This window comes from Equus asinus, chromosome 21, assembly GCF_041296235.1.
Source record: "Equus asinus isolate D_3611 breed Donkey chromosome 21, EquAss-T2T_v2, whole genome shotgun sequence".
In the NCBI taxonomy this organism is placed as follows: domain Eukaryota; kingdom Metazoa; phylum Chordata; class Mammalia; order Perissodactyla; family Equidae; genus Equus; species Equus asinus.
This window is the reverse complement of record NC_091810.1, coordinates 36,251,924-36,277,583: the sequence shown is the minus strand read 5'-3', so window position 1 is coordinate 36,277,583 and position 25,660 is coordinate 36,251,924. Positions and strand designations below refer to the sequence as shown.

The 25,660-nt window shown below is 39.6% G+C and overlaps 1 protein-coding gene across 4 annotated transcripts in view; it reads right to left on the bottom strand.

Moving 5' to 3' along the window:
• The window catches only part of ADAMTS9 (ADAM metallopeptidase with thrombospondin type 1 motif 9), a 165,140-nt gene that overhangs the window by 129,531 nt on the left and 9,949 nt on the right, over window positions 1–25,660 (bottom strand). For 3 of the 4 annotated variants that reach the window (XM_014859294.3, XM_070493019.1, XM_070493018.1), the window contains exons 4-8: window positions 7,045–7,334; window positions 4,436–4,519; window positions 4,220–4,335; window positions 3,226–3,266; window positions 2,995–3,100 (exon numbers count right to left, since the gene is read on the bottom strand). In XM_014859294.3, coding sequence (XP_014714780.3) covers window positions 2,995–3,100; window positions 3,226–3,266; window positions 4,220–4,335; window positions 4,436–4,519; window positions 7,045–7,334 — 637 coding nt within the window. The remainder of the gene's footprint in view (window positions 1–2,994; window positions 3,101–3,225; window positions 3,267–4,219; window positions 4,336–4,435; window positions 4,520–7,044; window positions 7,335–25,660) is intronic. The other variant, XM_070493017.1, reaches the window with a different exon arrangement.

Below are 25,660 nucleotides of genomic sequence, written 5' to 3'. Positions count from 1 at the left end.
GGTGCAAAGGAGCTGTTTATTCCCCACCTCCACTGCAACTTGATAGGATCCAGTTTATTTCATCATGTAAACAGAAAACTTCTTTTCATGCAAATGTCAGGCACATTGGCTCATAGCAGGGGCTAGATAATAATAAATATTCACTGAGCACTTACTAAAAAATAATAACCAGGACTTTTTTAGCATCCCAATGCACCAGGCAATGTGTTAAATGTGGAAGATGCTTTATTTCATTTATTACCTGTTTGACCCTATTCTTTGGGTCAAATTCACAATTTACAGATAAGGAAACTGAGTTGTTGAGAGGTTTATTTACTTGATTAAGGTCAAGTGGCTACTAAGGCTGAGGACCTAGGACGAGAATCCACTTCAGTCTGATTCCAAGACCTCTGTGTTTTGGAATATACACATAAACTATATTTCTTCCCGTTAGATAAGCTGCACAAGATTTGTCAGGAATACTGCGTAAGGATTTCTGTCTCCAGGAGAGACTCAATTACCTCCCGAATTCTTCCTAACTCTTAGATTCTGTATGTCTATGAAGCTGGTATGAGAAGGTAGGAGCTGTTTTCGAAGCACCCCATGATGCTTAACAAATACAAGACCAATTATTTTTTCCCCCAGAAGCTCTTGGGTGTTATATTATCATAAAGTCATGATTGTAACAACTTAACATTTAACTTTTAAAAAGTTCACTAGGAAATCTGCTACAAAGTACCACAGCAAATTTTTCTTAAAAAGGATGTTCACTTCCTCCGAATATGAGCAAAGCTAACTATATGCGACACAGAACCAAAACAAAAATAGCTCACCAATTATTTCATTTTTTACTTCCTGATACTTTTGAGATGAGGTGTATATGTATTATATGGTTGAATAACGGAGTTGCAGGGTGCATATATTTTATCTCCACCTTACAGGTAGGGAAACAGCACACATGTTCCTCAAGTCAAGGAGAATAGAGAACAATTCAGTTCTGAACTTGGGTATGTGGCCCCCAGCCAATTTCTATCTTTGAGCTGGTAACCTGACATTGTATGCTGGTACACCAGCATCAGCTATAGCTTTTGGGCAAATTATTTAATATCACTAAGTCAGACACAGGGAAACAATTATATCTACCTTGTGGGGATTATGAAGATTAAGGGAGATAATAATGTAAACGAAAGCTCCTAGAACAATGTGCATAACATGGTTTTGTGGAGGGAGAGGTTGTTAACTGTGCGTTGAGGCTTCTCTATAGCTGAAAATATTTAGTTTTTGCTGCTTGAAATTCTAATTTTCCTTAAAATGTCAACTTTATAAACTGGCTGGTTAGAAGGAGTTCATAAGCTCCTGTGGGAAAGGAATTAACAGGAAATTAATTATATTTCTTTAAACAGTGTACTTTTCTTAGCCATATATTGGAGGGAAATGTTAATCTGTCCATCACTCAAGCTCTTCCCTTTGAACACATTCCTATCTCTGTAACTTTGCCCATTTTACTCCCTGGGATAGGAAAAGCTGCCCTGTTGAAACGCCACCCTATTCTTCATGATCAAATCTACATCTCCCATTTAAAGTTCTAAAAAGTTTTACTAGATTTTATGTAAAACAAAAACCCTCAAAAGATTCTGTTAAAATAAGTTTGGGAAAACTAAAACAAAACCAACACTTCACTTTACTACAGGACTTCTCAGAGCCTTTACTTTATACCATTTAGTCTTGTGACTCCAAGCAGGGCTAGATTAGAAAGTAATTTCTTAAGATCACTGGACTACAAAATTCTTTTCTTTTCACGGACCATTCTCTTGCAATTTGTGTCAGAGCCTTTGTGTCTTGCAAAGTGCTGGTGGGGCCAGTAGTTTTCAAACTGAGTTCCAAGAAATCCTTGAGTTTCACAAAAGTGTTTCAGAAACTAAAAGGACAGAGAGGCAGCTGACTAAGCAGGACCCTGGCCCACCACAACCACTTAATTGAAAGCCATGCCTCTTTTATTCTCTAAATATTGGGCATCTGACAATATTTCCTTTGGAGAAAAGAAAAGGGGTGTGTTTTCAAAATGTCTGAGGGGCTGGCCCTGTGGTATAGTGGTTAAGTTTGTGTGCTCCGCTTCGGCGGCCCTGGAGTTCACCGGTTCGGATCCCAGGTGCGGACACTGCACTGCTTGGCAAGTCATGCTGTAGTAGGCATCCCACATATAAAGTAGAGGAAGATGGGCATGGATGTTAGCTCAGGGCCAGTCTTCCTCAGCAAAAAAAAGAGGATTGGCAGCAGATGTTAGCTCAGGGCTAATCTTTCTCAAAAAAAAAAAAATAATTTAATCATTCTAGAAAGAAAATAATGCAGATCAAAAATCAGAATACCTTGAAGTAAATTGATAATATTTTGCCTCGTGTTCTAACCATGCTCTGTCTCTAAAGAATGAAAGGGAAAATCTAATTTCATAACAACCAGACACTTAGTAACTATAATTAGGAAATGATTTTTGTTCTGCATCTTCCTTCATCCTCTTCCCTGAAGGAGGTATATCACTGCTCCCAGGAGCTAAATGTCTGAATCCCAGCCTTGAATAACTAGAATCAGGAATGATCTGGATTTTGAAAATCTTTTGGGCCAGGGCAATGTTGGAGGATCCTCCCAAGACAAAGATGTTAAGTCAGGAAAGTTCTCCAAGCTAATATACCCTCTGCTTCAGTGGATGTGTTGGAAAGGCCCCATTCCTTCAATCCCCAGTGGGAAAGGGGAATATTAGACCTTGCATAGAAAACTTGTGCAGTTAAACACCAAAGATACACGTGAGCTACGGCTGAAGAGGGTACACTGCATGTACTCAACTTTTTGGAGTCAAAGTCATCTGTCCCAAATAGGTTCCAAGCTCTTCAACCCTGCAAACTCTACTATGACTTGAGAAGCATCTCACACTCTCTAAAGTCAGATGGATGCTCACTGATGTGAAGGAACCAAAGTTTCAGGTCACTCTGAATAAAGTGAAAATATAGAAAGGAAACATACACATGGCCCAGTTCATGGGCTATTGTAAAAGCTGTACTCAGTCCACTGTCTTCACTAATAGAACAGCTTCTGTAGGGATCACAGATGGTTCCCAGCTCAGCAAGACCTATCAGAAGGGAAAAGAAAACACACACACACACACACGGATTTACTTTAAAAAGCAATTGCGGCTTGGAATAAAATCATGCAGTAAACTGTTGTAGCCATAGAGGATACGCACAGCAGACTCACCTAAGGTATCACATTTGTCATGAGCTCTGCAGATATCCTGTCTGAAAGCAAAGCAGACTTAGGGCCTTGACGACACCAAAGAGTAAACGTCAACACAAGTAAGCACTTTAGAGTCTTCTAGGCATTCCCAACAGCACCCACTCTATGGAGGGAGGTTACAAAAAGCAAACTAACAAGGCCAGGGGTTTGCAACTCAAAAAGGTTTGGGAATCATTGGATTAGATTAAAAGCTACAGGGAGACGTCTTCCTCTGCCGCAGGGGTAGTCACAGAGCAAGCGAAAACCTCTCCAACCAGGACTTCTCCTCATACCTTGGAGGAAGGGATTCTAGTTTCTTAACCAACATTCCTGAGAAGGCTCTAAATGCCTTTCATTTAAATTCATTTGGCGGTAAGCTTTTGTGACCATATCAGAGGTGGCTCACAGGAGGCACAACTAGGCCAGCATGCCTCTCTGTTGCCCCATACAGCATTTTAAATATTTTTGAGCTAGTAGCTACCGTTTAAAAATGGAAAGATTTCACTGAAAAGAAAAATCCATAATTCTGACTTCTTGCAAAATCACAGAAGCTGGCAACATTGGACTCATATCCTGCATGGTAACAACAAGCTCAGTCTGAACAGCAGCTGCCCCCTCTATAGGGCATTTACATCTAGGCTTGCTTAACACCATGCCTACTTGGTGCCTATTGGCTAGTGATTCTGTTCCTCTCCCCAAACCCCCAGAAGACATCTTACAACATCTGGAGACCCTGTTGGTTGGCACAATTGAGAGGAGAGAGTGGTCCTTGTATGTGGTAGGTAGAGACCAAGGATGCTCTCAAACATCCTACAACGCATAGGGCAGCCCCACCCTCCCCCAACACAGAATTATCTGGTCAATAGCACCAAGGTTGAAAAACCCTGTACTAGTGGCTGGCTACCAGGAATATTTGACTTCATCCCATCCACTTGACTAGTAACTGAGAGATCTGAGGAATAAGAAATTCATATACCTCGTTACAAGAACAGCAGTATCATGCTGGATTCCACCTGGATAGTTCTTCGAATGCTGCCACTGGCAAAAGTTTTTTAATGTTGTCTGGGCATTAAAAGATATGGAAGGTCCTTCCTAAACACAGAAAAGAATTATGGTTGGTCTATTGTACCAACACCAATGAGATATGCCATTTCGGATACAGATAGAAGAAAGAAGAAAAAAACTTTATTACCTGTTCATTATGAATCACAACTAAGTTCACAATAACAATATTAATTAAATTTCCAATACTTGGGTCTTTATAGATAGAGGCTACCTGCAACCGAGATAAATTTTTCAAAGTTAATTGTGAACTCTGTGTAACAATAAGCAATTCACTTCTTATGTTGGACTCCACTTCTTCTTACACATTTCATGCAACACTTGCATTTTGTAGTTTTGAATTTTCATTCATTCAACAAACATTTATTATAAGTCTCTGTAAAATTCACAGATGGCAGTTTTAGATAATCATAACTTCTAATAAGTTTAAATTTCAAGGTGTTCGTCTCTGAATTGCATTGCCATACAACTTAGCAGTTCTCTGTGCCAAAATACCAGATATTCATTTTTGACCAAGCACGTTATTCCAGTTGAAGTCCAGATTGCCAATTTCTGGAATCTCACATGGACCACATGTTTGCTAATACTGCTGTTCCTGTGTTTACCACCCATGTTTGTCATCAACAACCTGGTAACCTGGATTTATTTTTCATTATTATCATTAATTACAAAAGCTAACATTCACTGAATGCTTATTATGGACTAGATCTTTGCTGAAAACTGCATATGCTTTTGCATTTAGTGCTAATAGCAAAACTCTGGGCTAGGTACTATAATCTGTGCTCAACAAATGAGGAAACTAAGGCTCAGAGAAATTAAGTAACTTGTCTAAGACTATACAGAGCTGTGTAACAGAGCCAGAACTCTCAACCAAGGTCAATTTGACCCAAAGTCGATTCTCGTAATCGAAATTCTTAAGCCAAGTCTGAATTTATGGGGTGGAAATGGATTTGAGTCAGTAGAAGGCCTGATTAACTTTTCCTTGCCCTCCTCCAGGACAGGAGAGGGCTGGGGCATATGGGACTGGGCATGGGGAATGGGGTGAGGAGAGGGAGGAGGGAAGACAGCTTGGGTGTGAAACATAGGGGAATGGTTCACAGCAGTGAGAGGAAAGACAAGGCAGAACACAGGCCCAGGAGAGGGAAGAAGAAACTTGAAATCAAGGTTCCCAAACATGGTTGCTTTTCACATTCCTTTGGGAAACTTACTAAATGTAGATTCCCATTCAAATAAACTACAGTCAATCCATTAAAAGGAATGCTACGCTGAGGCTTAAAATGAATGAGGGTAGCTCATATGGGCTGCTACGGAACAATCTCCAGTATTTCAAGAAAATAGCAATATGTAAGACAGCATTTAAGAATGCTCCATTTCGGTTTGAAAAAACATTGTATATGCATACATATTTGCATAAGAAACATCTAGAGTTATGCTGCCCAATGGTAGCCACTTGCCACATGTGGCTACTGAGCACATGAAATGTGGCTAGTCAGAACTGAGGTGTGCTGTGAGTGTAAAACATATACTGGATTTTTAAGACTTGGTATGAAAAAAGAGTAAAATATCTCATTAACAATTTCTGAAATGGTGGGGCTGGCCCGGTGGCGCAGCAGTTAAGTTCATACGTTCTACTTCTCGGGGGCTGGGGATCGCCGGTTGGATCCCGGGTGTGGACATGGCACCACTTGGCAAAAGCGATGCAGTGGCAGGCGTCCCACATATAAAGTAGAGGAAGATGGGCATGGATGTTAGCTCAGGGCCAGTCTTCCTCAGCAAAAAGAGGAAGATTGGCAGTAGTTAGCTCAGGGCTAATCTTCCTCAAAATAAATAAATAAATAAATAAAAATAAAAAATAAACCAATTTCTGAAATGATAATATTTGGATAAATATAATGTTATGGAAATTAATTTTACTTGTTTCCCTTTTTTTCACGTGGCTACTAGGAAATTTAAAATGACATATGTGGCTTGCATTATATTTCTATTGGGTGATGCTGGTTAGAAACACATGCAAAAAAAACTTGTAACAGTGGTTGTCTCTGGGAAGGGGTCTGGGAGCCTTGGTAGGGAAGGACACTTATTTTTCATCCATAGTCTCTGGTTCTGTCTGATTTTTTTTGATCACACAAATTGATTGCTTTTTTAATTCAAAATGGGAGTAGAAAAACAGAGTGAGAGTCCTATGCCTCACACCAGGGCTGCTTAATTAAAATCCTGGGGAAGGAGATAGAGGCAGCTGCATTTTAAAAAGCTCCATGGGTGACTGATTCACAACCAGCATCTAAAAAGTCTTATTGGAGACCCACACCTGACTGTGCAAGTTCCTATGTCAGACAAAGAGCACTGGTTTGGGGCACCGGACAAGTTAAAGGTCACGTGCAGTCTCTAAGCCATTTACTAGCTTGATGTGACCATGGGCAAGTGACCTAACTCCTCTGAGGCTCAGTTTTCTTACCTATGAGGATGATAATCCTACCTGGCAGAGGTGCCAGGCAGATTAGAAACGATGCCTTTTAAGTAAGAAGCACATTGTCTAACACAGAATAAACACTCAATATTGATAACTATTTTTGTCATTATAAAAAGGCCACCCACAAATAATCTTATGTTCTCTTGAGTCACTTGCCTGAATCGTTGAAAGGCCAGCCCTGAATGATCCTCCAAAGCACTGGGTGGAAACCCATTCCCCAATGGCACATTTAGGGACCTCATAAATCACCTTCTTTTGAATGTACTTACAATTGACATTAAAGTTAAAATATAGTGTTGAAGGTTTGCTCCGTGGTATAAAACCATCCTGTGGTCTGCCACCACCATCACTTCTACAAACCGTGGATAGGACAAAAAACGTTTTGTTCTTCTGTGGGTCCTCTTTTCCCTTGTGCTGTCCGTCTTGTTATCATAGGCAGAAAGCGCCTTTGTTGCTAAGTTGCTTTTTAAAACTGCCACATCATCAGCCAGGCTACTCCTTCCTCCCCATTTTCTCGTTCTCGTTTTCCTCTTGTCTTTACTGTGACTGTTTTTGTGCTCTGTAACAAATCAGATGGCATGCATTACATTTCAAGCCACATCTATTTCATATCAAGAATTTAACTTGACACATCTTAAAATGATGCCTCTGTAGTCAAATTACATACAAAATCAAGTTCTATATACGATGAACTCTATAGGTCAAGCTCGATCTGCACTCTCATCTAAATGACTAAGGACTTGAAATTATCTTCCCTGGAAGCATTCCTAAATGCTCACATAAGGTATTAGAAAATCCAACCTGAGTTTAAGGGAAACAATTGTATATGATTCTTTTCAGTTGGTAACAAAAGTCTTGCTGGGATTTAAGCGGTTTCCATTCATTGTTCTTTGCCATAGAAATAGGAAGGGCCAATAACGCAGCTCTAGAGGTCTGAGAGGTGGGCAGGCTAATAGACAATACAAAGGAACTATAGAAAATGCACGACAAGGTATTTTTCTATTACCGTATTCAATCATTGTAATACATGAAATGTAAGAATAGAATCACTGCTACTCAATGCCTCCAAATTTTTAATCTATTTATTTCAGGGCTTAGTTAAGGTAGTAGATTAAACTCAGAGAGTATGAACAAGCAGTTGGGAGCATGATATATAATGCCCGATTAGCTCTACGCATTTCCAGCTCTTGCCTATATACCTCTTGGATGCTACACAATTTTGCTGCTCAAAGTGTGGTCCATGGACCAGCAGCATTGGCAACCCCTGGAAGGTTGTTAGAAACACAGACTCTTCGGCCCCACTCAAGACCTGATGAATCAGAATCCACATTATAAAGATCTCCAGGTGATTCATATTCATGTTAAAGTTTTGAGAAGCCCTAGTCTCCAATTTGGCTTGAATCTTGTACTGCTGGTGAAAATATTCAAACTCAAAATCATCAACCACACAATAAACAGAATAAACATAAAAATGCATGCCAAATTAGGCTTTGAATAAAAACAGAATTTAATCAGTTATCATGCCTATCAGCTCATAAACGTGCTTTCAAGCTTTAATGTCACTAGCTTGTAGTCTAAAACAGGGAACAGACTTGTACAACTAAGAAACACGCTTACCTGACACACAGGGAATAGAATTTATTACACCAGTAACAACAACAACAACAAAAAAGTTAAGCTATGAGTGGTTTCATATTTGAAGGGCTCAAAAATTTAACCATTATAACTTACTGCTAAAACAATCGATTTAGGCCAGGATGTGTATTTTGGCAAGTTGAGTGTTTTAGCAGTTATTAAAATAATGAAATCAGTCCAAAATGTCAAACAAGTTATACGTGGTCCAGCCACAGATAACATGACTAGTCCAAAGCCTGGTACAGAGTAGGATTCAACATTAGATTCTTTTTCTTTCAGTCTCTCTCTCAAGTGTATTCATATATGTATACTCATGCCATATGGGTAAATAGGGTGTCATTCCACTTTTAAATCATCAAATGATTATAGAATAGATATTAATCAAGCACCTAGTATGTGCCAGTTATTGAACTAGGCTCTTTTATGTATGACTGAGAAAACTGCCTTTATCTTACAGATGAGGAAAATAAGTCTCAAAGAGATTGAGCATCTTGTCCAATGTCACATACAGAAAGTGGTGGTACAAGGAATCAGCTATGAATTTGATCAACACCCTAAATAGTGGTCCTTCTATCAGGCAAGATTTCTCAAGAGCTGGGCAATGAAACAGACTCATGGTTTGGTTGACAGTCTCCAAACAGAATTTGAATTGGAAAAGAGACAGTGTCTGATGGATATTTTCACAGACTATTTTTTTACAACAGATATATGGAAGCCATATTGAAAATTGAATGCTTTCTAATATATTAAGAAAATGTCACTTATTTTGTGAAAAACAAATAATCTTTGTTTAATGTCTTCTGCAAATATTTTAATATAATTTATTATAATCGGTAAAATTTCAAAGGTATTAAAGTCTCTCTTGTTTTTGTCTTCTCTATCTCATTAATTTCTGCTCGAATCTTTATTATTTCCTTCTGCTTGCTTTAGGTTTAGTTTTCTTTTTCCAGTTTCTTAAAGTGGAAGTTAGATTACTGATTTGAGATTCTCCTTCTTTCTTAATAGAAGCCTTTAAAACATAGCTATAAATTTCCCTCTAAGTCCTGCTTTAGCTGCATACTGTACGTTTTGGTACACTGTGTCTTCATTTTCATTCACCTCAAAGTATTTTCTGGCTCCTCCTTTGACCTATTGGTTATTTAGGAGTATGCTGCCTACTTTCCACATATTTTTGAGTTTCTCATTTTTTTTTCTGTTACTGATTTCTAATTTCATTCCACTGTGGCCAGAGAAGATACCCTGCATTACTTCCATGCTTTTAAACCTATTGAGATTTGCTTTATGGCCTAGAATACAGAATACAGTCTAGTCTGGAGAATGTTTCATGTGTACTTCAGAAGAATCTATATTCTGCTGTTGTTGGGTAGAGTGTTGTATAAATATCTGTTAGGTGTAGTTGGTTTATAATGTTCAAATTTTCATTTTTTTGTTTATCTTCTTCTTGGCTGTTCTATACATTATTGAAAGTGGAGTATTGAAGTTCCCAAGTATCATTGTTGAATTGTCTATGTCTCCCTTCATTTCTGTCAGTTTTTGCTTCATGTATTTTGGTGCTCTGTTAGGAGGTGCACATATGTTTATAATTGCTAAATTTTCCTGATTTTGATAAACTTTTTGGGATCAGTAAAGTGAAAGAAGTCAGTCACAAAAGACCACATATTATATGATTTCAGTCATATAAAATGTCTAGAATAGGGAAATCTACAGAGACAGAAAGTAGATTAATTGATTAGGGCTGAAGGTGGGGTGGGGGCATAGGAGGGTTGATAACTAAAGGATACAGGGTTTCTTTCTCAAGTGATAAATATGCTCTAAAACTGACCATGATGATGGTTGCACATATCTGTGAATACACCAAGAACCACTGAATTGGATACTTTAAATGGATGCATAGTGTAGTTTATGAATTATATCTCAATAAAACTGATAAAAAAAGAAAATACATCACGTAGTTTGTGAAGAGTAAATAATCTTTACTTAATGTCTTCTGTAAATATTTTGATTTATTGGGTTTATTTGGGTTTATTTAGAAAAAAGTATACCTGCAGGGAGAAAACAACTCAGGAAATGCTGTATAGAATTCACTCACTTTGACCACTAAGGGGAAAAAATGTGCTCTCAGAAAATCATCAGAGGGGACTTGGGCATGGAGAAACCGGAGGATGAATCAAGGCACTAACTGGAAACAACGTACACTTATTTAAACAACAAAGTTGAAGAAATGAAGGCATTAATCAGTAAAAGGCTACAATTTCTAACAGAGAACAACCTACCTAAATTCTAATATACCTAGAAGACATTTCATTCACAAGTAATCTGCATATCAAAGAAATAATTCAAGACACTTTATGTGGCATGAAAATGCATAAACAAAATTACTTTTTCAGAATTGAAAGTAATGTTTTCTAATATATAATATTTCTTGGTCTTTTATCCATCTGATCTTTTATCCTAATGAGTGAGAATCATATTTATTGACCTAATTAGCCCAGCTAATTTCTACCACATTAACCATTTTAGCAAGCAAGTTTGAATTTAGCATTAAAACTTATACGAGCTTTAAAGATTCAAATATTCACTATGACTACAAATGCATGAACATTTTTACTGAGAACTGAAAAAATAGACATTATAATTTGTATACCTACTCAACTCTCTTACCTCTGAATAGAAATTGTTAATAACAGAATGATTTCCACCAAGGGACACACACTGTTAGGATTAAAAAGAAAGTCATCCACATTTCTCTTTAGTAACTTTTTAGCATAATGGAATTGAGGCTAGTGTTTCAAATTTGCAGTGTCATCCTGCTAATAGCTTCATCAGAATGGGCTATATAACGATATTTCACCCCTGTGGAAAGCACAGTACGAACAGTTTCTGTATTTTTGCTCTTCTTTTCCCCACACATAGCTTTACATTTACTATTACTTTTTATTAAGATATAATTTACACACCACAGAATTTATACTTTCAAAGTATACAATTCAGTGGTTGTTAGTATATTCATAGTGTTGTGCAATCATCACCATTACCTAATTTTAGAATATTTTCATTGCCCCCAAAAGAAATCCTGTACCCATGAGTGGTCACTCTCCATCCCCAACCCCTGCACCCCACCCATCCCCACCCCCAGCCTCTGGCAATCACTAACCTATGTTTATTATCTTTGGATTTGCCTATTCTGGCATGTCATACAAATGGAGTCATACAATATGTGGCTTTTTGTGTCTGGCTTCTTTCACTTAGTGCAACGTTTTCAAGGTTCATCCATGTTGTAGCATGTATCAGTACTCCATTACTTTTTATTGTCAAATAATATTCCACTGTATAGATATATGACATTTTGTTTATCTATTCATCAATTGGTGGACATTTGGGTCCAACAACTCAATCAAATAATGTTGCTATGAACATATGTGTATAAGTTTTTGTGTGGCCATGTTTACATTTCTCTTGACTATATACCAGGAGTACAACTGCCGGGTCATATGGCAGCTCTATGTTTACCATTTTGAAGAACTGCCAAATTGTTTTCCAAAGTGGCTAGACCACTTTCATGCCTCTTCTTGAAGCTCAAATATAACACTCAGAGAGGAAATCATTTTCTCATGGTTCTTCTTCTTTAAGGATTCCTCAAAAATTAATCATATTTACTTAACTAAATAGCTTGTGAGCAACCTGGCCAAGTTCAAATCTTAAAATAGCATGTTGAACCAAATAAGATATACAGATGGCAAGTAAGTGTATGAAAATATGCTCCACATCATATATCAAAGAAATACAAATTAAAACAAATTAAAACACACTGATTGGAAAGGCCAAAATCTAGAACACTAACAACAACAAATGCTGATAAGGATGTGGAGCAACAAGAACTCTCATTTGTGGCTGGTGGGAATGCAAAATGGTACAGTCACTTTGGAAGACAGTTTGGGTGTTTCTTACAAAACTAAATATACTCTTACCAAATGATCCAGCAGTTGTGCTCCTTGGTGTTTACCCAAAGGAGCTGAAAATTTATGTCCACTCAAAAACCAGCACATAGATGCTTCTGGGTAGCTTTATTCATAATTGCTAAAATTTGGAGGCAATTAAGATGTCCTTCAGTAGGTGAATAGATAAACTGTGGTACATTCAGACAACGTAATCTTATTCATCACTATAAAGAAATGAGCTATCAAGCCATGAAAAGCCTTGGAGGAAACTTAAAAGCATATTACTAAGTGAAAGAAGCCAATCTGAAAAGGGTACATACTGTATGATTCCAACTACATGACCTTCTGGAAAAGGCCAAACTATGGACGTGGTAAAGATCAGTGGTTGCCAAGGGTTGAGGTGAGGGAGGGATGTCTAGGTAGAGCATTCAGAGGATTTGTAGGGCAATGAAAATACTCTGAGTAATACCATAACGATGGATGCATGCCATTATGCATTTGTCCAAACCCACAGAATGTATAACTCCAAGAGGGAATCATAATGTAAACTACGGACTTTGGCTGATTATGATGCGTCAGTGTATGTTCATCGATTGTAACAAATGGACCCTCTGGTGGGAGATGTTGATAGTGGGGAAGGTTATGCTTGCGCAGGAACAAGGGATGCATGGAAAATCTCTGTACCTTCCTCTCAATTTTTCTGTGAACCTAAAACTGCTCTAAAAAAACCCAGATAATTAAAAAAAAAATAGCATGATTATCTCCAAGAATCAAATGCATGTTTGCACTCAGAGGAAAGTATAATCTTTTGCAATGTGAACTCTCACACGCACATGTAAACAAATTTAGGCATCTTAAAAAACTCTAAATGGCAGCTGTGTGCTTCCTAATGCCAAGTCACAGGCACTAACTACAGTTGTAACATTTTATTCCAAGAACATGAGTTAATGTTGGCTTTTACCATTGTTTTGGCCTTGACTATGAAGGGGAAGCAGTGACGTTTACACCATGACAAACAGCCAGCGATCTAAGAGCTCACGCTCTGAAGGGAGCAGCTTCAAGTCCTCTTTGACCTTGGGCAGATAACTGACCTGCTCACCCTCAGTTCTCCCACTTACAAAGCCGAGTAACAAGAGCACCTCTTTCATAGAGCTGTTGTGAGGAGTAATGGGAGATCATGCACGTAAAGTGCCTAGCACACAGGAAGGAACCAATAAATATTGTGTTTTTGTCTATTTTTATCAGTTATAAAGTCACATAGTGAGTTAGAAGCAAAAGGAACTATTTGAGGGAGAGTGACCGTGCTTAAAAACAATTTTCTGGCTTACGATAATAATTTCAAAGACACAAGCTACTTTGAAAATTAAATGAGAAAGCATATAGAAAATTCTTTGTAAGTTATAAATTGACTTTAAAAATATTATTTTTTAAGCACCTATTTCGTGCAAGGCACTGGGTTAGGTAAGTTGAAATAAACAATAGCAAGAACAAAACAAAAATAAAACTTGGGGCCCATCATTAAAAAGACAGCACCATAAAAACATAAGATGATTATCATTATTAAAAAGCCTCACAGCCAAAAACTTTAACAACATTTGCTTATTTTTTGGTAAAAATGTTTTAAATGGGCTTAATTTCACATTGTCATGCAATAAAATGCATATTACATTACTAAATGAGTGGAATTATTTTAGAAAATCACATGCAGGCCTAACAAGGCAGTTACTCAGTAAGTGTTTCCCACCTACTGGGGTTGGGCTACGGAGATGCAAATGTTAACTTGAACAGCTGGGAAGTTAATTATTGCTGTCTATTTTCATAAGGTTTATAAAAATTTAACTGAGTTTCCTTAAGGCACTGAGCCACCTCATGACCTCATGGTCTAACTGGGCAGAGGAATCACAGCACAGGACCAAAGGGAGGACTGGAGAGCGAGGCTGTTCGCAAGTCCCCTTTCTGTTCCACCCGGGCTTGACTGCCAGAAGGAAGCTGGACGGGAATCATCAGTGGTTTCACACTTGGATTCTGGAGCCAGACCAGCCCTGGTTCATGTGCCTGACTTCGCACTACTCTAGCTGCCCTTCCTGCCTCCAAGCCTCAGTTTTCTCATCTGCAAAATGAGGATAATAACAGCACATCCCTCAAAGGGTAACTGTGAGGATTCAAAGAGATGATATGTCAAATGCCCCTAGAGCAGAGTGTGGCACACAGGAAGCATCCATTAAATATTTAACGTGATAACAATTATTAGTTGTTGTTTTACTAGAAGTGTGCAAAATATCCCCTTTATAAATTAGTATATTGACATTAGAGTTTCTCAAACACAGCAATTTCATTTTAGAAAGAATCTTCTAAAGGGAAAGAGGGAGAGAAGAAGGAAGGACAGGGAAGGAGAGAGGGAGGGAATGAAGTAAACACATGGAAGACCAGTCCCTGCTCCCATGGAACTTCCAATCTAGGTGACAAGCACATGCGGACTGATAGCGAGAAGACATAGTCTGAGACGTAATTAGATGTAAACAAATGCCACAAACACTTCCACCTCTCAGCTGGCTCCAGCAGTTGATAACAAACAGGCAACAGAAAGTGGAAGCTGACGGCAGTTGCCAGGCTGTCTTTGTTCTAGTCAGATCTAAGGTCTGCACTAATCGGGATGTTCAGAGTTACTTAATGAAGCCTCCAGACAGGGACTCAGTAGGACAGGAGAAACAAAGTCTACTGAGATCAGAGGAAGATGAATAAACAAGCATAATGTAAGGGGAAAAAAAAGAGAGAAAACATAAACACAAAAACAGCCGTAAAACCAACGAATGTTCTAATAATAAAGAACAATGTGTTTCCAGAGAACCAGGTGGGGAAGGAGCTAAGCGGGGGAAGTGTTCTGTATATACAAAGCTCGAAAGGGTAGGAACGAGAATTCACCAAGGTTTCATCTCTTTCTAAAGGCTCCTCAATTGGCTAGCTTTAAAAACAACAACAAATCCCTGAATCCTCTTTAGGATCACGTCCCTAAACCCACTTTCTCTGTGAGCTTTGGGGGAAAAGTAGCATGCCCACGTCTAGTAGCGCTCCCTGCACAGCACTGACAGGAAATGCGGGCAAAGGGCAGCGGTGGAAGAGACTTTGCTGACATGCTTTTTGGTTGGCCAGAACCTTTAGAAACAATATTTCCCCACGAGTAGTTTACAGAACATTAGTCCCAGAAGGTATTTCCAAAAACAAATCAAGTAGGTTTGCAAAACACTTTACACAGTATTCACATCTGGGACTTTCTCCATACATATTAGCATTTTAAGAGCCCTGAGAAGTCTTGCAGGAAAGAAGCCAGCTTACATTTGTTTAACTACGGAACTGGGACACTTACGGGATCTTGGCTAGCTTATGGGGCAGATGATGGGGACTGAGCCATTCCTGAAAATAGAACGAGATGGAGAAGAGTGTATTGATGGGCTTTCCTCTCAGGGAGGGGAGGAGATGTCATTGGAAGAAAACAACTGAGAAGCTTCTTGCAGTTCAAGGGGCTGTGGCGGGTGGTGGAGGCATGTCTGAGGGTCACACTGTCTTCTAAGGGGTGGGCGCCTCCAGCGAAGTGGGGAGTTAAATTTGCTGTCTCAGGTACGCAAGCTTGGGCACCACTCCCAAAGGTCCTGCCCCACCCTTCCTCATTCACCATCCTGCAGCTCCTTCACCTAGAGGCAGTAACAACAACAACGACCACCACCATGATAATACTGGCTAAGGTTTGCTGAATGCTTTCCTCTGCGGCAGGCACTCTTCTAAACACCTTATGTGGATTAACCTGATTATTCTTCACAGCAACCAGATATGGTAGGGACTATTATCTCTATTTCATAAAGGAAGAAACCGAGGCACACTGGAAATAACATGAGAAAATATTTAAAGAATATCTATTTGAGGGGCTGGCCTGGTGGCACAGCGGTTAAGTGCGCACATTTCGCTTCGGCAGCCCAGGATTCACCAGTTCGGGTCCCAGGTGCCGACATGGCACCACTTGGCAAAAGCCATGCTGTGGTAGGCATCCCACATATAAAGTAGAGGAAGATGGGCATGGATGTTAGCTCAGGGCTAGCCTTCCTCAGCAAAAAGAGGAGGACTGGAAGCAGTTAGCTCAAGGCTAATCTTCCTCAAAAAAAAAAAAAAAAAAAGAATATCTATTTGAAATAGTATAAAGTGATGAACATACTCAGGCCTGTATTTTACTAAAAGACTGGTTGGTTTTGCTATTAACTTCTCAAAAAACACTCTTCGGAAAATGCTAGTTTTGACTCATGCCATCTCTTAGCAGCAAGGGGAGACTGGTCTTTCTGGGGGCATTGGTGCCAGCAGCCACAGTCATCCTGCACCATCTGTGGTCTGCTCTCAGTGGCCCCCTCTCAGGCCGTTTGTGACATGGTTTGGGATTTCTAGCACTCTCCACCAGAAATAAAATGGAAGTTTAGAATTCCTAGTAGACACATTACAAAAGTAAAAAGAAACAGTTGAAATTAACTTTAACAATATATTCTATTTAATCCAATATATCCAAAATATTATCATGTCAACAGGTAGCACTTGCCACATTTCAAGGGCTCAGGAGCCACATGGGGCTACTGGCTTCTGTAGAGGGTGGTACAATTTAGGCCTTAAGTGTTTGCAAAGTGAATACAGGAGGCTGTGTGATGTGGTCGACAAGAGTTTGGGCTTGGGAGTCAGAGAGATCTGAGTTCAAATCTCAGCTTCTCGGAATTCAATCTGTGTGACCTGGGCAAGTCACTGACGCCCTCTGGGTCTCAGTTTTCTCATCTGTGAAATGGAGCGAATAACTGTTCCTCCCTCACAGGGTGGTGAGGAGGGATAAATGACCTAACATACAGAAAGTGCTGAACAAGGTCTGGGGCATAGTGAGTGCTCCAGGGAGATGGGCTATAGGGACTCCTTACTGAGGATGAGCACCCTTTTAAGGTTGCTGGAATGAGTGGCTCCAGGGCTTGCTGCTATCTGACGTTTCATTGCAGCTAGTGGGTGGGCTGAGGTTGCCTGTGATGCCTGTGGTGGGTCTCGGTATCATTCCCAGATCAGAGATTAAAGAGCGGTTGGGCTGGAGCTCTTTAAAAAGGCTTCTAAGCAACTCCTAGGGAGCATATCTCCCACATTCCTTTGAGACACAAGTCTCCCAGTTGACACACGACTGAGGACTAGTTTATATACCACGGCCAGCAGTACAAACCCTTTCTCCTCCTGATGTCCATGTTCCAGTGGCCATGGAAATGAGCGGTCGCAGGAGTATGCTGTACTCTGATTGCAGGTGGAACTCACCAGCAACCCTCCCAACTACAGGCCACCTTTCCCCAGCACCCTGGCCCAGCTCAGATAGCTGCTGTATATTCAGCTCTTGCTGTGACAATTTTATTCCTTAAAAAAATTAAAAGCCTAATATCTTTCTCTATAGCCTTGCTAAAACTTAAACGATCCCACTAGTTTATTCTTAATTATCCTTATACTTAACATAAATCCAGCGACACGCCCAAAACCTTATTCGAGTTGCACTTTTGAGCATCCTCTTTCTAGGCACCACCCCCACACAGCTTTTCCTTGATTTGCAGTCTAGAAATAACACAGAACTGGGAAGTAAGAGGCCTGTGTTTGGGGCCCACTTTTCCATTTGCCCCAGCTCCAAGATTACAAATCCCTTCGCCATTCTGAGCCTTGATCTTCCTATCCATAGAGAGAGAGACTGGAATAAAAGCTCTCTCTAAAGTTTCTTCCAGTATTAAAAATTTATGGACTCACATTTTATAAGATAAACATAAATAATGCTGAACAATGAAGTCCTGAGATTCCAAAAGGGCAACATCCAACAGAGTATCCTCTCTCAGCCACTGTCACTCTTAGAGCAGGTATCAGAGAAATAACCAAACAGTAGGTAGGGTGGGTGGGGAGAAGGAGACAGAATAACCAACAGACAGACCAACAGAAAATAAGCGGGCTATAGATGATGTTAAAGAATACCAAGGGAGGTACAGTGTATGAATCTCTATCACTTATTGTGAAGTTTTTATTTGGGACCTGCTAAAACAGATTATAGTTTCTGAAAACCACTTCCATTCGCTCTGACTTGCTACAATGGAATAGCATCAAATGTGAAGATTAGGAAACTGACCCAAAAGAAAAAAAACAGCACATAATCAAATATACCTTTGGAAAACGCTTAAGTTGCCCACAAAGCACAGAATAGGAATTGTGGGGAATAATGGAGTCATGTCACCCATTCCTCGTCCCCCAGGAGCATGTGGTCACACAGGGCTGACTCTCACACTACTAACTTCTTCTGTGTCTGCCTGTGTCTCCCTTCAGGTTTTCCCTGTCTTTCTCTCCTGTGTGCACACATATGCAAAAGAACATAGCTGCATTCTTAGGTATCCAGGGCTTCCTTTGTAACTGTTTTCATCCGGGAGCCAAGTGAACATACTCCCATCATGAAGCACACTGGCTTGAAATTGAAAGTTGTGTTTCTGGAAACCAATTAGATATAAAAACAACAGGATGTCTTTTCTGTTGGCACAGACAATGTCTTTGAATAACAACTCTTAAATAAGCTTTTCCTAGTCCATCTCTCTGCACCTGCATCTTGGACAAAAACTATCCTGCGTTCTCTACTACGCTTTCCCACAGTGTAGTCCTGTGACAGCATGAAATCTATGGTGCGTGCATGAAGTGTGTGCAACAAAATAAGGAAGCCATGTATGAAATAAGTGTCTGTAAATGAAGACAATGAAAAAGACAAGCCACAGTCTCAGGGAAAATATTTGCAAACTACATATCTGATAAAAGGTTTATATCCAGAATACATAAAGAACTCTCAAACTTCAATAATAAGAAAACAAACATTTCAGTTTTTTTTAAAAAAAAAGGCAAAATATTTGAACAGATTCTTCACCAAAGAAGATATATGAACGGCAAAAAAGCAAATGAAGAGATGCTCACCATCGTTAGTCACTAGGGGAAGGCAAATTGAAACTCTGACGAGAAACCACTACACACCTATTAGAATGGCTAAAATTAAGAAACAAAAACAAAAAAGAATATTGGCAATACCAAGTGCTAGTGAGGATACAGTGGAAGTGGAACTTTTATACCCTGCTGGTGGGACTGCAAAATGGTACAGTCATTTTGAAAAATAGATGAGTAGTTTCTTATAAAGATATACATACACTTACCATATAACCCAGCAATTTCACTCGTAGGTATTTACCCAACTGAAATGAAAACATACATTCACCCAAAAACCTGTATACAAATGTTTATAGTGGTTTTGTTTATAATTGCCAAAAACTTTGTCCCTAACTGGGTAAGGGATAAACAAACTATGGTATACCCACGCAATGGAACACTACTAGGCAATAAAAAAGGGTGAATAACTGATACACACAACAACGTGGGTGAACCTCAAATGCACTAGGCTTAATGATTCTATTTATATGACACCCCAGAAAAGGCCAAACTATGAAGACAGAAAACAGAGGGTTGACTACAAAGGACACCAGGAATTATTCTGTATCTTGATTGTGATGATATTTACACAACTGTATACATTTCCCAAAACTTGCAGAATTGTACACGAGAAAGGATGACTGTTACTGCATGTAAGTTATACCTTAATAGGAAATGGGAAGAAAACGCTAGAAAATATTAGCGGAAAATAAAAAGCTTTGTAAACAAGTAAGATAATTCTTAGCAGTAAAATTCTGAGGCCAATCACTTCAACTTGAACTGTTTCCACACACCGCAGGCCAACAGCCCACGCTAATTCTAACGTTATACGAGAGAGGGGATCAATAAAAAAGGAAGCATTTTGCCAACATTTGCCTCTCATTTGATCTTGCTCCTTCTCAGAGCCCACCACCCACATGAACACAAACCGGCACATCTTGCATCTTCTCACACTTCTTTTTGTGATGTTCAGAATGCTTCCTCTTTATTAATGATTTTCAGTTGTACAGAACAACCATGCAGAAGTCTAGTTTAGACATAAACTGACTTTGGTTACCCTGAAACGGCTACAGTAATGATTCTGTAATGATCTGATTATCATAAAAAAAACCTAAACCTCAATTGCATGATAAAATAGCCCTTATTAAACGAATGGGTTTATTCCCTCAAATGAAGAGCATGGAGAAATTCTACAGTGTCTTACTCAAAAAGACAGTACCCTCAGGTGAAGGGGCCCAGGGCCCTCAGATTAACTGCAAATGCCTCCTGCCTCTGTCAGCCTGACCGCAGTCCCCTTCTCCAGAAGAGACGTGCATCTTAACCCATGACAGGGGCTTCCTGCGGAGATGAACAAATGAGCAAGTATCTGTGTGAAAATGGTTTTGTGAAGGAAAGTGACTTGAACAACCAAGATCTGATGACAGGAGACAGGGAAATGCCCCGATCTGGGGCTGAAGGTGAAGCAGGCAGCCCTCAGGCTGTCTCTGGATCCAGAAGTTTACCGAAAGGGCTCACGAGAGGAGCAGGAAAGCATGTCAGACATCAATGAACCCTAATTTCAGGTCCACAACGAACTTGCCCTTTTACATTCCCAGCTGCAAACTGGCTCTTCTGGGCTTCAAAACAGAGGCAAGTAAAATTCTTGACTGGTAGAAAAGGGAGTCTCAGTAAATACTGTAAACTGAGGATCTTTCTATTGGTAGGTTAAAAAAGAGAGGGCTATCAAGGTACTCCTGACAAAGTGTCAAAAACCCACTTAACCACACTGCCTTTTGTGCTCAACGAAATTACTCCAAGTGGCTCCATTCCCTGTGGCTTTGTTCTTGGTACCTGTTCTGGGTTTGGGGGCTGGGCCTGCTCTTTCAAATTATTGCAAATGCAGCCTGACCTTATGATGATAAAGATGAATCAAAGAGTAAAAGAAGTGGAAAGGAAGACACTAAATGGAGGGAAAACTAAAACTAGAAAGAAAACAGTAATTTAAACAACAGTGACAACAACAAAGTGGAAATTTACTTAACATTCATCACAACCAATTGCAATAGATGGACCTTGTTTAGATCACAAGCTGAACAAATAGGCTGTAAAAAAGGCATCTGGGGGACAATTAGGAAAATATTAATATAGGGGCTGTTTAGGTGATATGGAGAAATTATTGTTGATTTTGCTCATCATGATAAATAATGTTACAGTTGTGTTAGAAAACATCCTATTTTCCAGAGATGTATATTGGAATATTTAGAGAGGAAATGTCATGATACCTGGGTTTACTTTAAAATACTCCAGCAAAATGAAAAAGAAGAAGCCATGTGGAAAAACCCTTGTCGTTGTAAAATGTAGATGGTATGTATACAGTGGTTCATTTTAGCATTGCCTATACTTTTATGTGGGTTTGAAGAGGCTCATAATAAAATGTCTTTTTTTTTTTTGAGGAAGATTAGCCCTGAGGTAACGCTGCCAATCCTCCTCTTTTTGCTGAGGAAGACTGGCCCTGAGCTAACATCCGTGCCCATCTTCCTCTACTTTATATGTGGGATGCCTACCACAGCATGGCGTGCCAAGCGGTGCCATGTCTGCACCCCGGATCCGAACCGGTGAACTCCTGGCCACCGAAGCGGAACGTGTGCACTTAACCGCTGCGCCACTGGGCTGGCCCTAAAATGTCTTTTAATAAACAAGATGAAAATTTTTTTAAAAAGTAAATGGATAAATGAGAACAAATGAAAGAAGAAACAGTTCCTTATCAGAAGTATCTTTTTTACTATCCTTTAATGATTTCATTGGAGTATTGCACTATTAATACCAAGGTTAAAAAAAAGAAAAGCAATATTTTTATATAAATGCCACAAAGAAGATAAAGCTGAGGAAAGCAGCTCAAGAGCTCAGTTATTTAAAACAATAATTTTCTAATAATTTACAAAGGATTTTAGAGGTCACTGCTTATACTGACTGTTTATTAGCCATAAAGTCATTGAAGAACATGAAAAAGAGAAAAAGTGTATAAAGACTGATGAGGAACAAAAAAAAAGGTAAATGAAAAGAAATTAAACCAAAACAATAAACCTCAAATGGCAGACACTATCCTTAAAGATTCAGCTCAGTCCTGGCTTGGAGAGCCAGCTGTTCCCCTTACACACTGTGCACAACAGCGTTCACATCTCTGAGTACAGTTTTCTCATCTGTAAAATGGGAATAATTGGGGCATCTTCCTCCCAGGGAGCTGGTCTAGGAGTAAATGAAATAACTCAGAATGTGCTTTCACATCGTTGCCTGTTACGTTCACAAGCTGAAAGCCTAAGGGGAAAGGATCTGAGGGTATAAAGTGTGTGGGAAAATGGAGGTGGGCTGGCTTCTCGCAGAAATCACTAATTAGCCAACAATTGCTGATCTGCTTGGGCCCAGGCAGGACAGTGAGGTCAGCCAAAGCTGCTGTCACTGCCTGGAACCCTCGAGCTGTCCCAGAATTGTTTACTTAAAGCGCCCCTCAGAAGTCTGCTCCTCAGCTCTGTCTCTCACTCCATTTGGGCCCAACTCTCAGGGCGGCTAATCTAATCAGCTAATCTATGCTAAATTATTAATGGGATCCCAGAGGTTAATGTGTAACAAGTATACACTCCAACAGAGGCACGCTGGAGACACGGAGGCCTCGGTGAGTCATTAGAGTCTTGGTGGGAATTCCGGGCACCAGGCAGCCCTCCTCAAATTAAATCAAATTCTAGGAAGGCATTTGAAAAATCCTGCCAGCAAAAGTAATTCGTATATGAATGCGATCAAATCAACAAAGGGACAGGTCAAAAAAAGGATTGTGGAAAACAGGATGTTGATGAGCTTTGTGACCTTGGGCAAGTCAACCTTATGGACTTCTCTGTGTCTGTTTTCCCATCTGCAAAATTAAGGTTGAGACAAGGATTAAAATATATAATCCATGTAAAGCACTTGGAACAGCGCCTGCCACTCAATACACACTCAGCAAACGTCAGCCATTGTCAGGATCATTTAGGGATTGGATTAGATGGAGGTCAAAGAAGATACTCTGAAAGCTTTTAAGTAAAAAAGGATTTTCTAGATGGCAGCTTCCATTTGTGTTTTCAGTGTAGTTTGGCCCACAGGGTAACATACTTGAATCAGATCTAGGTTCAAGTGTCAGGCCCACTTCCTATTAGCTGTGTAGCTTTGGACAAGTGGCTCAGCCTCTCTGAGCTGTAATTTTCTCAAGTCTAAAATAAGGATAATAATATCCTATCCTATAATACCTATCCTGTAATAATACCTTGATGAACGGATTACATTTGATAATGTATGGAAAGTGTGTAGCACAGTATCCCTCTATGCATCTAAGAAGAGGCCAACAAATGACAGCTTTAATTGTCATCTTGTATGTTCCAGCTTTTACGATGGCACCCTTGGGAGCCCAACCAAGAAGTGACAGTACGTTCTAATAAGGGTGATGGATAGAGTCTCCAGTGCCTAATAGAGAATCAGCCATAGTAATCCCGCAGTCAGTCCACCAGGAAGAAAACAACTTAGCTGGGTTGAGATGGAGCCTCAGCTTTGACCAGCCGCAGTGTCCCAAAGAAGGAGCCACAAGGCAGGATTTTTACCTGTCTGGTTTTTGAAACTGTCCCATTCCAAAAAAAAAAAAAAAAAATAAGCATGGGATCTTGGCTTGGCTGTTGGTCCCTGGTGACAAGCCCCATGGGGCTATAAAATAACCACAGGCCACTTCTTTTAACTGTATTTTCTAATTATAAAACTATTATAGAATCATGGCAAAAAATATAAGAATATAAAGTAAAAAGGTAAGGATTGCCTATGTTCTTGACAACCAGAAATAATCCCTGCTAATGTTTTCACGCATGTTGCTTCAGATTTTTTCTTTACACACACATATGCACCCCACACACTTTGTCATTTATTAAAAATGAGTTCCTACCATACATACCAGTTCATTGCCTGCTTGTTTAGTTTATATATATTGCCATGTTTGCTAACATAAATCTCTGCCATCATTTTTAATGGCTGCATAATACTCCACCAAATGCATACCCCATAAGTTATTGATCTATCCTCCAACTGTTGAGCACTTAGGTTGTTTCCAGCCTTTTGCTATAATAAACAACACTGCATATTAGTAATAATAAACAAACTGAGTATATTAGTAATATATTAATATAATTATTAATATACTAATATACTAATAGTATACTAATTAATAATATACTAACATAAATATTAATATTATTAGTAACACTGAGTTTATTAGTAATAAACAAACCGAGCATTCTCACATAAACACCTTTACACAACTGTTCAATTACTTCCTTATAAGCAGCACTGATGCGTCAATGAGTATATAATTCTTAAATCCCTTAAGAAACAAAAATCAGCTGGCCTTGCTAAGATGGGAGGGTGAGAAAAACATTTTGGTAACAGAAAAACATTGTCTTTTAGGCCCAGGCAAACAAAACAGCCTTCTGTCGGCCTTCTCCCCTGGCTTTCTCTCACTCACCTACCAGGAAGCACATCTATCTCACTGATAAGAACCACTAATCCTCTTGTGCAAAATTCAGGGTCAAATAGTGTGTGTGAGACAGAACTTGGGGTTTCATCTGGAAATGCAATGTGAAGGGTCAGCAGGAAGTGGCTTGTAGAAAACAAACTGTCCTGAATGGCTCCCATGAGCCTGCCACTCGGCCCCCTGGGGTGTGGCAGGCAGGCAGCTCAACCACCTTTACTGCGGACCCACTGTGCAGGGGACACGGTAGTCACAAGGGCCTACCATAGGAAAGAGAAGATTTCCCACACCCCATCCTGAATCCTGAGGAACTTACAAACAGGATGAAAATCACAAATAAAGGCAGACACACTCAAGTGGCCCAAATGTATACACATAGATGTAACCAATGATGGTGAAACAGAGATGTTCCCGGAAGGGCAGCCACTGGGCCAAGAGGAACTTGTGAGAAATAAAATTTTTAAATGCTGCATGGGATACAGAGGAAACAAGCAGACAGAAAGGGCTCCCAGCCCTGCCACTTGCTGGCAGGGTGACCTTGGGCAAGTCCCATAAGCCCTTCACGACCAGCTTCCCAGAAGCTCTAAGCTGAATCACAGGAACCCGATTAGCTTTGGGTTTTGGTATTTTGAGTTTTCCTTCCCATGCTATGGTGTTTTAATTTTTATTTTCATGATTTTTTTTTTTTTTAATCTACCATTCAGGGATTGTTTACTATCTGCTAAACACTGTCCTGGGAGCTTTCATTATTTCATACTCATTTGGTCCTGACGATACCCTTGGAAGGGTTGTATTATTCTCGCTTTA